This window comes from Guyanagaster necrorhizus, assembly GCF_019112545.1.
Source record: "Guyanagaster necrorhizus MCA 3950 unplaced genomic scaffold BT62scaffold_42, whole genome shotgun sequence".
In the NCBI taxonomy this organism is placed as follows: Eukaryota; Fungi; Basidiomycota; class Agaricomycetes; order Agaricales; family Physalacriaceae; genus Guyanagaster; species Guyanagaster necrorhizus.
In genome coordinates, this window is record NW_025064921.1 from 164,785 (window position 1) to 181,044 (window position 16,260).

The 16,260-nt window shown below is 45.2% G+C and overlaps 6 protein-coding genes across 6 annotated transcripts; 2 read left to right on the top strand and 4 right to left on the bottom strand.

Annotated features, from left to right (window-relative positions):
- Window positions 1-2,184: 2,184 nt before the first annotated feature.
- BT62DRAFT_923603 (uncharacterized protein) lies at window positions 2,185-3,556 on the bottom strand (the record flags this gene model as incomplete). The annotated part of the gene is made up of 5 exons (XM_043184533.1): window positions 2,185-2,204; window positions 2,425-2,555; window positions 2,966-2,975; window positions 3,143-3,226; window positions 3,409-3,556. The coding sequence occupies 5 exons, from the start codon at window positions 3,554-3,556 to the stop codon at window positions 2,185-2,187; spliced, it is 393 nt and encodes a 130-aa protein (XP_043034520.1).
- Window positions 3,557-4,568: 1,012 nt separating this feature from the next.
- Window positions 4,569-6,577, bottom strand: BT62DRAFT_554902 (alpha/beta-hydrolase). Its single transcript, XM_043181373.1, has 8 exons — window positions 5,951-6,577; window positions 5,740-5,897; window positions 5,643-5,685; window positions 5,559-5,587; window positions 5,435-5,502; window positions 5,130-5,383; window positions 4,912-5,080; window positions 4,569-4,858 (listed from the first exon to the last, which is right to left on the bottom strand). The coding sequence occupies exons 1-8, from the start codon at window positions 6,273-6,275 to the stop codon at window positions 4,693-4,695; spliced, it is 1,212 nt and encodes a 403-aa protein (XP_043034521.1). The 5' UTR covers window positions 6,276-6,577; the 3' UTR covers window positions 4,569-4,692.
- Window positions 6,578-9,835: 3,258 nt separating this feature from the next.
- Window positions 9,836-10,196, top strand: BT62DRAFT_833902 (uncharacterized protein; the record flags this gene model as incomplete). Its single annotated transcript, XM_043182418.1, has 2 exons — window positions 9,836-10,091; window positions 10,123-10,196. Coding segments are annotated over 2 exons (330 nt in total), but the record flags the coding sequence as incomplete, so codon positions are not given.
- Window positions 10,197-10,343: 147 nt separating this feature from the next.
- BT62DRAFT_554955 (uncharacterized protein) lies at window positions 10,344-11,055 on the bottom strand. Its single transcript, XM_043181374.1, has 4 exons — window positions 10,931-11,055; window positions 10,661-10,864; window positions 10,436-10,600; window positions 10,344-10,387 (listed from the first exon to the last, which is right to left on the bottom strand). The coding sequence occupies exons 2-3, from the start codon at window positions 10,846-10,848 to the stop codon at window positions 10,444-10,446; spliced, it is 345 nt and encodes a 114-aa protein (XP_043034523.1). The 5' UTR covers window positions 10,849-10,864; window positions 10,931-11,055; the 3' UTR covers window positions 10,344-10,387; window positions 10,436-10,443.
- Window positions 11,056-12,413: 1,358 nt separating this feature from the next.
- On the bottom strand, window positions 12,414-13,597 carry BT62DRAFT_937457 (uncharacterized protein). The gene is made up of 2 exons (XM_043187324.1): window positions 12,719-13,597; window positions 12,414-12,664 (listed from the first exon to the last, which is right to left on the bottom strand). The coding sequence occupies exons 1-2, from the start codon at window positions 13,401-13,403 to the stop codon at window positions 12,540-12,542; spliced, it is 810 nt and encodes a 269-aa protein (XP_043034524.1). The 5' UTR covers window positions 13,404-13,597; the 3' UTR covers window positions 12,414-12,539.
- Window positions 13,598-13,773: 176 nt separating this feature from the next.
- On the top strand, window positions 13,774-14,652 carry BT62DRAFT_554995 (uncharacterized protein). The gene is made up of 2 exons (XM_043181375.1): window positions 13,774-14,481; window positions 14,545-14,652. Exons 1-2 carry the CDS (start codon window positions 14,078-14,080, stop codon window positions 14,606-14,608), a joined length of 468 nt encoding a protein of 155 aa, XP_043034525.1. The 5' UTR covers window positions 13,774-14,077; the 3' UTR covers window positions 14,609-14,652.
- The last annotated feature ends 1,608 nt before the right edge of the window (window positions 14,653-16,260 follow it).

Consider the following 16,260-nt stretch of genomic DNA (forward strand, 5'->3'; position numbering starts at 1 on the left):
TTCACCTGCTGGACAAATTCTCTTTGAGGAATTTGTCAAGTTTCTGCTGTTCCAGGCCACTGATGGGATGTCCAGCCTAAAGGATATCATGATTTTAGATACTTGCTGTCCTTTTTTTTCTAGCTGTGAATAGCTTAGGCATCTAGCCACAGCAAGCCTTGTATATGCATCACAGTAGGCTCTGCAGACTGCATTAGGGTACTGCATGTATACTGAAAATGACATATATCCTATATGATCAGGTATCATTATGCCTGGCTATGCCTATAATACATAGCTATTAGAGAGAAAGCTTGTGTGCCATGAAAAGTTTATGATGAAAGTATATGCATTGAACTTATAACAGTTAGTTTACTGAAAGCCCACTTAAGGACTGAAGTCAAAAATTATTATTAAAGCCTGTAAATTCAGAGCATCACATCAGTTAAATCTTAAAGACAAGCATAAGGACTCACCATAATATCATTTTATAATATGTTGGACACTCTCTACTGGTGATATTGAAGCCACATATAATACACCTAATAATATAATATGGTTTGAGTCTCTCCTGATATAGAACAGGGTAAGTAGCATATACTCCAGTAGTCAGAGAGGCTATATAAAAACAACTCCCATTATTTTAATCCATCTGAGTTAGAAATCTTGATGATAGTTTATTTTCATGTAGTGAAACTCCATATCTTGGACCGATGTGATTTAAGAGTCCATTTAAGCTTGAAGACAATAAGAAAAATTGCATGACTACTGTTTGATAATAAATTATGAGCTCTAAATCTCTTTTCCTTGTTTTTTTTTTCTGAATAACTGAGAAATAAGAATATAACTATTGCCTTCTGCATCTAGCTTCCATTCTTACACTCTTCTTCAGACTTATAATGCCATGAAACATCTTTTTCATATATTCTATGCAAGAAAGTACACTCATAACAAAATAAATAGTTTAAGATAAACAATTACATCTCTTGTTATTTCATTATTCACTTATTTTTTCTTTCATTTTGCAAACATTCTTTGCCACAGTCTCAGTGCTGCCAATCTGTATATGCTGAAAGTCTCTTGCTCTTAAGTATATCAAAAGTATTTCTTTATGTATGAGATCTTACACACTCTGGTGGAGAGGCTCTTGTTACTGCTACTGAATATGTCAAGTCTGTATTTCTCAGTTTAGTCTGATTATTGCTCTTGTTCACAAACTTTGCAGCTGGTTGATTTTTATCATCATTTCAATAGAGGAGAGAGTAGTATGGTATTCATATAAACTTCTATCTCACTTTCTAGCAGGTTTAGAGAATATTTCAGCACATGGCTGCAGACAATTCATCTGTCAACATCATCTTTTACTGTCTATATTAGAGAAAATCCAGAGATCTGTCACAATGGTTCTGAGAAATCCTTGGCTTCCAAATGTCATGATAATACAGTTGCCATATGGTAAAGAACCTTGCATATATGATATGTTAACTCTAATGTACAGCCTGTTTAAATATTTCATTATTGGTCAAGAATCAGCAATCAATTTCCATTGTCTAAGTGGAAGAAGATGCTTTCTAGGTGAAATACTGTAATCACAGATAAATATACTAATAATAGGCACACAAAGATATTATATCCTGCTTAAACTGCTGCTCTGATACCCTCCAATTTCAATTTCATCACTATATATAGCTGCTAAGGCTAAGTCCTCTTCCAAGTTGTAGATCAAGATATCCCAGCCCACACCACTCTGTCTGTGATTCTGTTCACTTGACTGAGTTCTGAATTGCAGTTATAACATCATCCTACTTTCACTCCAGAAGTCATCTGGGTGCATATGTCTGCTGCAACATGATCAACTAGGATTATTGGTATAATTATCTAAAAGAGACCTTTAGTCATAACAAAAAATGAAGACAAAACAGATGAGATATACTCTTATTGAAATTACCACCCCTTTTATTCTATTTCCAGCTATCTCATTATAAATTTTGGATAGTACAAACAATCAGACTGAGGACAACATATTTTGATCAGCCTCAAACAATTCAGCAATATCATATCTAAGTATTGATAAGTGAGAGTTCTACAAAAAGGATGATGTTCAGAATTGCACTGATCTCTATAATAAATAAGACCACAGTGCTAGGACTGGACTTCAATGTCATCTAATTACTTCTGTTATTTATGATGAAAAGTGAGATATTATCAGTCTATGAATCCAACACCTATCAGAAAATACAGAAGCAAGATGATAAAGACAAAAATATGACCTTCAGTCATTCAGGGATTTTTCTCTCAAAGCTAATCAGAGAGATCATAGAGATGCATGTCAAAAGAGGTGAAAAGAAAAGACTATAGCCCATGATATGACAGGAACTACACCAGTGTAAATTCTTTTAAGGACAATTAGTGGTCCATCCCAGCAGATAATTTCACTTCTCTCACTATGTGTAAATGCACTTATTATCACTCTATTGAATTGCAGATCTAGACCAAGCAAAGGGTCTTTGATCTGGCTATCAGTTAACTCTGGTATAGCTGTCCCATCATATGTTTTAGCAATTATAACAGTGACTCTGAAGACAAACAAAGGAGCAGCATTGATCCAGCAGGTCATTATATAGTAGAACACTGAGAAAGGAGCAGGAGGTCCATATCTTTGATGCTGATGTGAAAATGCCACAGAACTGAAGCATTTTCAGGATGAGACCTTGAGAGTTTTCATTCTGGTGGGCTGGATGATGGATTTCAGGGAGCTCGCTGCCAAGGACACCAAGGATTGGGTGTTCTGGCACTGATAAGAGAACAAACACCTGATGTATAGTAGTGGGAAGACCAGAGCATGCCAGGTAGGTAAATCAAATTTTTTCAGCTTTTTTGATTTTTGACAAAAGCAAAACGTCTCAGCCTTCAGGTTCCTGATATGTGAACACTGAGAGTGATGAAATACATCCTCAGAAAATGTATCGACTTATGCTCATCATACCTTGACATGCCTATATGTCAGTTGTAATGTTGTTTTGATTGTGTTTACGGATAACAGCACAGAAATACACTGACAACAAGCTGCAGATCAATTGTACTGCAACTACTTATAGGGAAAATGCACATAAGGCTATTCAGGCATGAGCAGAGTTTGCATGGATTGTACCACACGACTCACCTTTGCAATCAAGCACCCTGAGAACAGAAAATTGACGAGAGCTGGTCGTTGTATCCAGCAAACCAGTCAACGCTAGCGTCACCACTACTGAACAATGTCTCGAAGCAATCATCGTCGGCAAAGTAGTAGCATAATCCACAGCTTCCGGAGTTCGTCTGGTTGTAACTATGCCCAAGATCAATGAGCGACAAAGAGAAGTGTCTCGGATGTCACTTACGAGCTCACAACGTTATCGTTGAATCCGGACTATCCATCACTGGCGGTACTGTTGAGACACTTGCCGATAGGGACGTCGTACTTCCAATCACAATTATCGTAGTAAGCATTAATGCAAAGTTGGATGTCAACAGCCGAGGCGATGGAGGCAAAGACGGTGAAAGAGAGAGCGGCAAATTTGGTAACGAGTTTAACCATTTGGATAGACCGATGCTGGGATGATAGAAAGATGTGAAGAAAAGTATGGCTTTTATATACGGGACCATGTAGTTTGAGGGTCCTGCAAAGTAATTGGCTGTCAATTACAAATCGAGTACTGAATGATTACACAGACATAAGAGGTGACTTACGCTCAGAGAGGAGAAATGGAAGTAGAACATATCAACTGCCAGTGTTGGAATACATTCAAGTATTAAATGGCTGAAATGATACCTATGCGAACACCGGCCGGCTCTGGGGTTTGCACCAATACGCAGAGGGAAATCGTTACATTAAGTTTCTTCCGTTCGTATAAAGCCGCGCAGTCGTATTTATGCTGAATATGACATTTACGAACGGGCCGTCAAATTGACCATAAATATTACATCGAAATCAGATTAGTAGTGATAGAGAGGTACGTAGCTTGTCAGCTCGAACGAATGAATGCAAGTACATGTGATGACAAAAAGTACTTCATGCCTCGGCCCCGCACTCGCACATACGCCGCCGCCGGTAAGACCAGAACCATGGAAGAGCGGAATGAGCTACACGTACGTATTTATTAAGCATGACTTCTGGAATGGTGCACCAACATTAATCTATCCTTTCGGACGACGTTATGTTGTGACTAAAAGACTCGTACAAGCTAGCTCGAACACGCACTTGGCAGATGACAGAAGCCGGCCTAGTGACATCTCGAAGAAACACAACATTTTCAGACGTGGACCACGCTTTGAATTATGAAGAATTAATTGGGATTCAACTTGGTTGTCCAATGAGAAAAGGTGCACCAAGACTAATTTATATCTGTGACAAGACGAACAACTAGATTGAAAATACGCATATTGGATTCAACAAAGGACATACCTACACATCTGACGATGAGTGACAAAATGAGACAAGTGAAGATGAACCGAAGCAACCGAACCCACATAGCTCTATACTATATTCAAACGAATAATAAAGGGTAATATTGTAATTTTCTGCATGGTCCATATACGAAAGATTAATGTCTATGGACGAGGACTAGTACAAAGGAAAGAAGATATTGTTCCGGTGAATTGTACATCTGTAACAGAGTCAGGTTAGGGCTTGGAGGTCGTAGTTATACGACAGACAAGCGTATCCCATCCCTCTCACCTGTAACCTGTCTTACCGGGAACGACCCTAAACGCCGGCCCTCCCCTCCCAAACATCTTCCTCACATCGTCCACCAACTCCTGAGGCTTTTCATGCGCAGCGAAATGTCCACCGCTCGTATGCTCCGACTCGAACACAACATTTCCGGTCGTACGCGCCCAACTAACCACCACATCAGTCGCCGAAAAAAAAGTGTCAACATCAAGGTGACTCACTGCCGAGGAACACAGTAATGCTCTGCTGGGAAGTATGATATCCCGAGCGGTATAGGCAGTCTCTCGGTCATCATCCCAATATCGGCCGATCCAAATACCTCGTAGTATATGCGTATGGATGCTGTAGGACCCGCTCTTGAGAACCAGTATATGGATATCCACGTTAGGACTAGAGAGAAATATATCAATCTCGTCAGACGTAGAGTCGAACCGCGTACCTTCATCGTCTTCCCAAGGATACTCGTCAGTCCAGTTCACCAATTTCTCGAATATCCATGCAAGCAGACCGACAGGAGAATCAGCGAGGGAATATCCCATCGTTTGGGGCTGCGTGGCGTGTTCGATCAGGTAGCCTTCACCTTTGGTGCGGAACCACTGGCTCCATTTCAGCCCGGCTTTCTCTGTATCGGTGTATGGGGTGACGAGGTGCTGGAGAAAAAGGATAGGCTCGAAGATCGTCGGACGGCGTCCCCTGTAAAAAGCGTCAGCAAAATTGGACCAGCGAAGAGGACTGGTTACTTACGTAGGAGTATTCGTATGGAGCGCCTTGCTATGCTCTCCTCCATAGAGGCTGGCTATCTTCCGTGTAATCTTTGGGATGGATATCAGTCACAGCGATATAGCTTGAAAGAGAGGCGACAACTCACGAGGCCTCCCCAGTCTCCTCCTTGCGTGACTGGAAATACAATCAGTAAAGGTTCTTCCCCTCAAACAGCGTGATGATCACATACCGTATTCCTTATATCCAAGAGAGACCATGAGCTTTTCGGCGACCTAGAAAGTTGCTTCGCGTGAGCTGTGTTGTTCTATGCTAGTGAAGAGCCGTACTTCGGCGTATTGGGCGAGCCTGAAACCTTGCTTCTTGCTGTCCTCCGAAAATCCATATCCTGGCAAGCTCAGCGCGACGACGTGGAAGCTGGGATGATCCGGTGACGACGCCGTCAGCAGTGGCAGAATCTTCCGTACTTCGATGAAACTCCCTGGCCCTGCAATGGTATATCAGCTACCGCATGCGTACATAGAACTGGAAGGCGCGCACACCCATGAACAAAAAGCAGCGGTAGAGCACCCTCTACCTCGCTCTTCTTATGCACATAGTGGATGTTCAACACTCCAAAACCGTCCACGTCGATATCGCGAGTGAACTGCGGGAGCTCGGCGTTAAGAGCGGCTTCTTGAGCCTTCCAGTCAAACCCGTCTTTCCACCGGGTGACTAGACGCTGGATGTCCTTCAACGGTACGCCGTATTTCTTCCCAGATCCTTCGAGTTCGTCTGGTAATCTGATCAAGGAGAGCTTTTGTTGGAGGAGCTTGAGCTCGTCGTCCGGAATGGATATCTTGAACGGGATTTCTTGTGATACCATTGCTAAGGGTGAAAGGTGTGATAAGGATACAAGGAGCAGGAATGTTGGCTTTTATGATACTTCGTGGACTGCAGATAACACCGCGACATGTCCGAGTCGGAAGAAATAGTCGCATTCCCGAATCGGAAAGAAATGAAAGAAATTTGTTATCTTTGGAATGGATACCCATGATCTTCCACAACCGTCGAGGAAATGCCCAGTAGATGTCAGATTGATTCCTGGTATTGAATGTAATAGATGCTCTGAACGATTGAGAGCAGACGAACAGCGACGGATGGAAGCAGTGAAAAGGGTATTCGAGCCGACGCATTTCCTGATTCACAGACTTTGGCCGGTTTCCAGAACGTCAGGATATCGCAATGATGTTCATTCTATAACTTTACCCGTGTAGTCGTAAGCCATCGAAACCGCCACCGAAACCACCACGGTCACATACGGCGAATGATTCCCCGAACAATCGGGAGCATCTTCTCCAGCCGCTCTTCCTGCAGGGACCTCCTGCGGACAGATCACGTCAACTTGCGTTAACTCATGGAAGGATTACGAAGATATTCATGACGCGACGCAACAACTGACAACGTTTTGTTGGAAAGGATGAGCAGTCATGGCGCCGGTACTATGCGGTAAGGTCAGGATGGTCCGGGAACAATTGAAGTAACTGACAATAGGCATCTCGAGGTATCGTCTCCGAAACTTATTCACCATGGATCCGTCGTCGGGAAGTTCTATAGACACCTCACCGAGTCAGTCATCCATCCGCCAGTCATGACGATTCCTTTTACGCGGCTTGGCCTTTGTCAAAAGGAGTAGCTGTAGGGAAGTGCCATAGAGATGGTCTTCAATTGCTTCACCATGACGGTGTGCTGTCACCTCGGTGATGGATACCGAGAGATAGCATGATATCAATAGGTAGCTAAAAATAGTACAGCTATAAAGAGAAAACCAAAGTCAGCGACTAAGAAAGCGCTTCTTACATTTGCACTTACGTGGACCTCTTGCCGAGGCGGAGAACCAACGGCATGAATTCGGTACCTTGAGCTCGTTGAACACAGACCTCCGTTCAATAACATGGTAGTCGGACATTTCTCGGGGGATTCGTAGTAAGAACAAATGTCCGACAAAGCGATACGTGGGCACAATCATGTCACGGTTTGTGCTTCCGGCCATGAGAACTTTTCAGCTAAATGCGTGCGGATGGCGAACGTGACTCACAGAACAAAAATGGCCTTTGGTCCAGCTCCTCGAGGGTCCATTGGTATAGGACTGAGCTTCAATGTATCACAGCGATCTTCTTGGATTCCAGCATACTTATCAATATTTAGTTACAACTCCAATGTAGGGCGATAAGACTCACGTCGTAGATGATTCATGATGACTTAGCCTATCATCTTACTTCATGAGCGTACGCCGTTTCCTAAAGGACTGCGGCCGTGCAAGTGGTCTAATCTGTAACATTAGTTATCAAAGCATGGTTAAAGAGACGAGCTGACAACTGACAAGGCCATAGGGCGGATAAATCGTAAGACAAGCCCAACTTGAAGAGATATTCGCCTATTCGCCTTTGCCGCCAGTGAGGATGAGGTCTGTACAGAGACTGACATGTATCTCACTGTCTAGGAGAGAGATCACCCATATCCAACGAAATCTGATCTACGAGGACACCAACGATCACCGGCACCAGTCGATCCTTCATCACAACGCTACCAGGAAGTTTCAGCACTTGATATGGAATAGCTGGATGATCCACCTGAACATAATGTTCGCGTCATTTCCGGCGCAGCAGGTAATCGTATTCTATCTGCGATGTACACTGTGACGTTAGCCATCGAGTAGAGGACTTCATAGCTGGATGAGGCGACTATCGACGTGTAAGATCCCGAACTCTAGTGATGCACCGAAAGCTCTAGAGCTTATTATTCTACTGCGAACATATTAGCAACACGAAACGCGGAGCAAGCGTACACCAACCATGCTTTAAAGCACCGAGAGAAAATACATTCAAAGCTAAGGCAGAAATACGTTTCCCATTTATCGGAAACTTCTTCATCTAATGTGGAGAGCAGGCGAGGATGGCACACATAAGCGAGCTAGATTGCCCAAGAAGTTATATCTATCTCTCTACCCTGGCGTTATCATCCTTTTAGAACCTCATTAAAGAAGAAAATAAGCCGTCGAGAAATAACAATAAGCTAGTCCTATGATGGTGGAGGAAAAAAACTGTCGCCGCGGCGGTCCGAAATCCAAATGGAATCAACAGGATCACGTGCAACATAAAGAATTTCGTAGAGAATGTTGTCCTCGCGACCACCTTACTGCCAGATCGCGCCAAATGCATTTTCATTATTCGGTTTCCTGAAAACATGCTTGCCGATCCAGATTCCAACGTTCCATCTGCGATCATCAACAACGGCGCAACAAATGTCCCTTAAATAAAGTACAACAACAAATAATCAAATACACGAGAACACCTAATGCGAATGACATTAAGCTAAAACGACCACCTCTGGACCTCCTTGGCGCAATTCATTCCAATGCTTCATATTTCTTGCGGCAGTCTGTGCTTCCGTATTTATGTCTCTTCATCATTTTTCCCCCGTTTTTCTTGCCATACCCAGCGAGGAGTGTTTCTGTTTTTATTCCATATTTTAGCTACGGTGTACCATTCTGAGGCGCCAAAAAAGCGTCATCCTTTGATCCATCCTCTGCGTCCCCACTCGAGCAAGTTCACAGAGCCGCTGCGCTCCATCCTAATCCATCTCAGAGATATGGATGACCAATAACCTGGACCACTCGCAGAATAAAAAATATCATCTGATCACGGCTTCTGCTGGTGGCGAGCTCGGCATTACAGATGCGAGTTTATCGCCACTTGTCAGGGATTCTAACAATACTTTATTGTAGGGCGTCTTTCCCGAACTTTTGTCTTTTTCATCTATACCAAGTATGCTGCATATTCCCTCAAAACTTCTGCTTATCGTATGTATATCAATCTTCTGTTTCTTATTCTCATTCCACCAGTTGTCCCTACTCCAACCATGGTTATCCGGTCGTTTGCGCTCTCCTTTTTATCAACGACGTCGTTGCTCGTATTAAAGGTTCTCAATTCAGCTTGAGTCGAAATATACCTTTATTGTCATAACTACCCTTTCGTCCGCTACCCTTCATTTTGCAGTGACTCTCTCAGTTGCTGCACTATTCACTTCGACCTTGGGTGATACTCAAAGGCCAGTAGTGATGTCTTTATCTAGCAATGAAATTCCTTGGCCGCCGAACTCTTAGGACATGTGGGTCTTACATAAACCCTGCAGACATGATAACCGCCGAAACCCAATTTCTCATTGATTCTACCCAAGCCTCTGACACTCCGAACGTAGTGTCCGGACGTTCCTGAGCGCCTATAAGTGCATAGTTCCATGTCATCCGTCAGAACCTCAACAGACTGTAATCAATCAGGCTCTTCGGCAGGGAGGTTTACACAGTCGGGTCTGCAAGATTCCTTACCGACTTTCGTACTTATCTCACGTCTGTTACAGATTCACGTCGAGTTCACTGCTGGTTTACTAGCGTACTCGACATACCCTTGGACATACACCTCTGCTCGTACAGATGATCGCGTTGTTGTTTCATTCTCTTCCCTTCCCGGTGGTTCTATTCAGAACTATAACTTTCGCCACACTATCTCGCATCAAGTCGGACACTGGGCCGGTCTTTACCATACATTCGAAGGAAGATGCTTGGGATCAGTCGACTATGCTTCTGATACTCATGCGGAGGCGTCTCCTGCATATGGATGTCCATCAGGGCTTCCGTTGGTATGTATCGTTCTATTGGCTAACGATTATAATAGATAATTACATGGACTATTCATATGAAAGCTGTGTGGAAGAATTTACTGGGGGCCAGGCGGTGGCAAAAACTGAGGATATGATGAATAATAGACAGAGAAGGCCACTTCTAAGCTCACAGCATCGTTGTATCCTCAGATAATGTATCAGCTCGCGCTTATCATATCTTGACATGTTCGATTGTGTTTACGGGCAACACAGAAATACACAGACAAAAAGCTGAGGATCAATTTAGTGCCACTAGTTACAGGAAAAACGAACATAAGCCTATACAAGCATCAGAAGAGTTTACATGGGCGGTACCAGACGACTCACCTTTGCAATCAAGCGTCCGGAGAAGAGAAAATTGATGAGAGCTGGTCGTTGTATCCAGCAAACCAGTCAACGCTAGTGTCACCACTACTGAACAATGGCTCGAAGCAATCGTTGTCGGCAAAATAGTAGCACACTCCATAGCTGCCGGTGTTTGCCTGGTTGTTACTACGCCCGAAAACAATCAGCAACAAAGGAAAATGCCTCGGATCTCACTTACGAGCTTACGACGTTATCGTTGAATCCGGACCATCCATCACTGGCGGTACTTTTGAGGCACTTGCCGATAGGGACGTCGCACTTCCCATCACAATTAACGTAGTAAGCATTAACGCAGAGTTGGATGTCAACAGTGATGCGATGGAGGCAAAGACGGCGAAAGACAGAGCGCCAAACTTCAACGTGCGTTGGGCCATCGTATGAGAATGAGAGCTAGGGCGATAGGGAATGCGTCAGTTCGGGAGCATCTGAAAACATACATATGTGGGCTTAGCTAACTTACGCGATAGCGCTAGAACGTTAACCGTCAACGGAACGAGAGTAGTAGGGTCGATAAATTGGGTAGAATGGACATGTTGCTACCGAAGGCTCGTGATCACCTGAGAATCAGGTGATGGTCACCGGTGTAAACCCCATTACTTGGTTAGAATAGAAATGGACGGAAGCTGAGATTCCGACGTACAATGAGACGAGGAAGTCTACTCTCAGAAGTGATAATCCTCGGGAGACGTCAATAGAAGCACATTCGTTAGGCGGCATTCAAAATTACGGCAAGGGTGCACCATCGGATTCGCAGGATGCATGGAACATGGACCCCTGATAGATTTGGTTTGCTAATAGAAGTGAGTTCACATGATGTCGTAAGGCATGATTTTACAGATAATGACTCACTACCATTCACTAGATCCAGTGGCATTAATATGGATAGAGCTGCAGTCAAAGTAAGCACACTTACGTCGTAGAAACCAGGCCAAGCCTGATCCTATAACGCACTATCTCCTTTCACTGAGATGACTACTTGGTATCCTGGTTGGCTCCTACCCATCCAAGGTGTCCAATCCTGCACCCTCTAGTCGAAAGGATGAAAGACGAATCCGGAAGACAAAGTAGCACAACTTCGTAGTCACTTCACGATTCGCAGTTGTAAAATCTCATTCGGCATAGCTGATGCTCCAGGGTTCAGAGATGCTTACGGTCAAGCCCGTATTCGACGTCTACTGTGACAGAGAGAATGAGAAAGCTTGTCTCATTTAGCTGAGTAACTGACGTTTGTCCAAGTTAAGACAAAGAAACCGATATAAAAGTGATACAAGTATACTGGTTGTCTGCACCATCTCCAGCTAACACTGAATTCCCTCATCGTTGTAAGCCCGTCAGGACGACCGTTTTGCTCTGCGGATACACGATGCCTTGGGGACGAATTTGTACGTTCTCTAATATCCTGCGATAAAAATGGTTACACGTAGCACGAATGAGCAGCCTCGAAATCTTACCTTCATCTGGTTTCGTACGAACGAGCTGTCCTTCGTCAAAAGTATCCCCCAACTCCTCTCTAGCATCATGAAACAGTAGTGGGAACTTGTTGACGCATATAATCGAGGCGCTTGGAGAGCAGAGACGCGCATTCATATGGATTTTATGAGGACAGTGTAACCGTGCGGTGTAGCTATCATAATCATTGGACAAATACGTCCTCGCACGACCTACAACATCTGGAAACGCGAGTCAGTGTCGCAATGTGATAAGACTAATGGGGACATACAGGAGAGTATCCCTCATGGATATTGCCTTGGCAATCCAGAGATTCGGATGCAGTAGAGTACATTGTCCTCGCTCAGTTACAAAAAGTAACAAGAAAGGACCGGAGGATGCATGGGTGGTTCCTTACCAGTCTTCTTCGGGTGCAAGCCCGTACACGGGTAGCTGAAAAAGGCGGTCTCTGTTAGAAGAAATACATATTCTGTCCTTGTTTGACAGGCGGACGAGGTTGTCACGACGCCGTGACGGTTGTCTATCCGTTACCTTTCTGTCTTTCCTTCCTTCCTTCCACCACCATCCCGGTGCTCCGCCCCTAGCAGCAGCACCCTCTATCACCTAGCCATCGCTATCAGATGGCGCAACGGTTATCTTCCACTCGCTGATGAGGAACCACTGATCTCGAGGAAGCCAGCGGCGACATTATCAAGCTCAGCGCTCTGTTAAATGTACCTTCAGTTCTTCTTGGTCTTGGAAGTGAGTTTGGAATGCTGTTCTCATTCTGAAAATAAATAAAACAGAACTTTGTAGACATGCCCCGATATTCGGACCGCGCTTCCCTTCGTCGACTACGATACATGCGCGTGAGGCACAAGCATGAACAGCGACCCTCTATCCAGCCAGCTGGGTACCGTGACGAGGACTTTGGGAATGGGAGCATAGATGACTGGCGGGGGTAGATGACTGGCGGGGGCAGATGCCATGGGAGGTTGTGCTGAGGGTACGAATGTCCCATCATCGCTGTCGTCGACCCCGATGGGCCACCCGATAGTGTATCTACGAATGTACTGTTGGTTTGTTCATCGCGAACGGTGCTGCGATGGAGGGTCTTGTCGGCCTTCGACACAAGGGAGTCAAACCAGCGGTCAAACCCGGCAGGATCTTTGGGTATGTCCACACGTGGAAGCGCCACTGGCTTGCAGTAATGCTCTTCGCTATCGACCCTCTTCCGCTCCAGGAGATATGTTATCCAAGCCTCGAACTCTTCGGGGACATCATGGCATGGGACATGTTCGTGTTTGTACGACCGACGCTCTGGTTGTTGGTGCATGTACCCGGTGGGATCTTTGCTCCGGAGTCCATGTCGTTGCCGGTGAGCCTCTTCATTATCGGCCTCCTCCTCTTCCAGACCAAAGGGATCGAACCGGACACGATCACTGCGGCGCGGGATGTTCTCGCATAACTTCTCCGAATGCTGACTAGGATGTGAGGCCATCCGTGCCATGAAACTGTCGGGAGTGTCCTGAATCGGATCAGCAACACCATTCGGATCCGGGAGGGACTGCGACTGGTCGAAGATGTTATGAAAACATGTCGCGTGGAGTGGCTCATACACAGCGTAGTTTGCCTGCTCTTATTGAGTCCCACGTTCCTTTCAACGATGGAATGATGTGCTCACCGACGGTCTTCCCATGTAGTCGACTTCCATATCTACTACTGGAGTGGCTTGGAGTCTCGTCCACCTCGAAAGCAAGATGTCAGGTTGTGTGGCGACGGTGGATGACAAATAACCAGTCCTGAACGCCTCCCTCTTTGTTTTGTGTTCGGACTGTTGGAAAACAAGGCATGGCTATCTCCTCCTACAACTAGCATCCCGCATTTTCAATTCAGTGTATTTCATTTTTAAAACCGGACAGATTGACGTCTTTCCTACGCCATGGTGGTGGACATTTTGGAGCGAGCTTGCTTTTTCGCTTTGCGGTCTCGTCCGTCGCTTACGATGTAGAATGATCAGTTGGAGCTCTCCAATGCGCAATTTTTGTTTCCTTTATCTAGTGGATCAACATCGAGTGGTGGTGATGCGAGCCACTCTGCTCGGACACGTAGGATATCAGCCATGCTTCGTGTACGAGCTTATTCTGCACCGTTGTCAGAGCAGAAGCCATTCGTATGGAAATGTCTTCAGCAGCTTACGCCAATGAAAAGCATCCCCTTCCTATTCATACAGCTCAGGACCGTAACCCGTACCTAATGATGCGACTTACTTCATCGCCCGCCAGGCGCAGGAGACATGACCGCTTTCTCCCCTTCCTCTCCCGGATGAGAAAATCACTCTGCCCTCCACCATCTGGACATACAAGCCTCTTTCTGGTGATCTTTCAAGTCCGCCAGCCAGTGAAATGGATGGTTCTGAGATGGTCATCGTACCGCGCGCGCATTTCTTGTCCTCTAGATGTCTTTCCACATGCTCGGCGAAAGTGGATGACGACGTTAAACGTCTTTCTAACAGGTATGACCGACAAAGCCTCGGTACCGGGAGGTTATTCCTGCTTCACAGCAAATCCTGCTCCAAGGTACGAAAACCGGATCTCAATATTTTCGCAAGGCCATCCCTTAATGTCATGAACATCTCTCAGGGATCTGCATCCTTCATTGACTGGCTCGTCCGCTCAGCTTGCGCATCGCCCCTTGAATCATTGACACTAGAACATAATTATAAAGAAATCGATGGCGTCATTGTGCGATGCTTCCCTCACCTTAAACGAGTAACATTCAGATCATGCTCGTTTACAGCAGACAACTTATCTTTGTTTCTCTCCCATCATAGATCGATAACAGATTTGACGTTCTTCTGTGGTGAAGTGAACCCACCGCGTTTGTATTTACGTGAAAGGAAATAAAAAAGAAGTTTTGTAGATATGCCTCAGTATTCAAACTGTGCTTCCCTTGGTCGACTACAATATATGCGCGTGGGGCACGAGCATGAAGGGCGATCCTCCACTAAGCCAGCTGGGTGGCATGACGACGACTTCAAAGCTGGCACAAGCTTCTACGTGCTCCAGTCTACCTCATATTTAAAACTTTAGAAAGTGAAAGAGGGCGGAAACAGCACCAAGGAATCGAACTAGGTTCAGTTGACCCAGTCTTCTAGCGACTTGCACCACTATGCCGTTGGTTTCACCTGTCGACTCCGAGCTGGTATTTCGCCGTTGTCTCCATCGCTCTTAGCAACTAGATCAACAAGTGGAAGATACGCTCAACGCGAACGGGTGGCTCCTGATGCCGATAAGTGCGAGCACCCTGACAATATCATCGCTATTAAGCGCGTTCCCAACCAGCGCTGTTGGAGATTCAAAGGCGGCCATCGAAAAGTTCTGTTCTGCGGTGCAATCGACCATAAATATCGACCACAAATGCCAGGTAAGCCCTGCATGCAGACTCTTCTCTTTCACTTTCCAACTTGCTCTGAAGGATTCCCTCCTTGAACTCGGAGCTTGGAAGACGACAAGCCGTCCTCTTGTTGTATTCGTCCTACATACCCCCCGCTCGTAGGCTTTGAATGAGCTAAACACTTTTTCTGTGGGCGTTCGATTCATTCCTCAAAGTTTTGGAGGTCAACAGTGACCTGTTTCTCGACACCACGATTTAGGGTTCAACATCAGTAGAGTAGACTTGATTTATCATTCGTCCATTTAACTGGCCTCGGTTGACCAAAATTGTCCCCATTTCTGCGCAGTGTGGCTTTATATATACACAATGAATAAATCGATATTGCATCACGACGAGATCTCCCAACACATTTTACATCCAAATCCAAGATCGAACTTTAGGACGTTAGACATGTCGAGCATAACACAGCGATCAAATGCCGCAAAAATGCACTCCCTAGACTGCGCCGTTCGAGGAAAACAGCTGACTCCCACAAACAAGGCTACCACCAGGGCTCGAACCCGGAATTCTTAGTGGACACCTAGGCCACACAGCGACACTTAAGACAAAGTACATGGAATGAACAACCGTATTTTATTATAAGCTCAGATAAAGATCTCATTCGTGTCGAGATCCCAAGCAATCGGAGGCAGCAACGAGACTTGGAGTTGGAACGAAAAGAGAACTCCAAACGAGAAATCTGTATGCTTTCGTTTTGGCATTGGACAGTGGTACCACGCCGGAGCCGTTGAGATGGAGCTAGGGTACACATGTAATGGCCTTTTTGTCAGTTGCAGACAAGGGCACTGGTAGCAGGAAGAGGCAGTCGTACCCTTGTTTTCCAACTATCCGAAAACAGAGCAAAGAGGGAGGCGTTCAGGGCTGGTCATTTGTTATCTACCGTCGCCACCCAACCTGACATC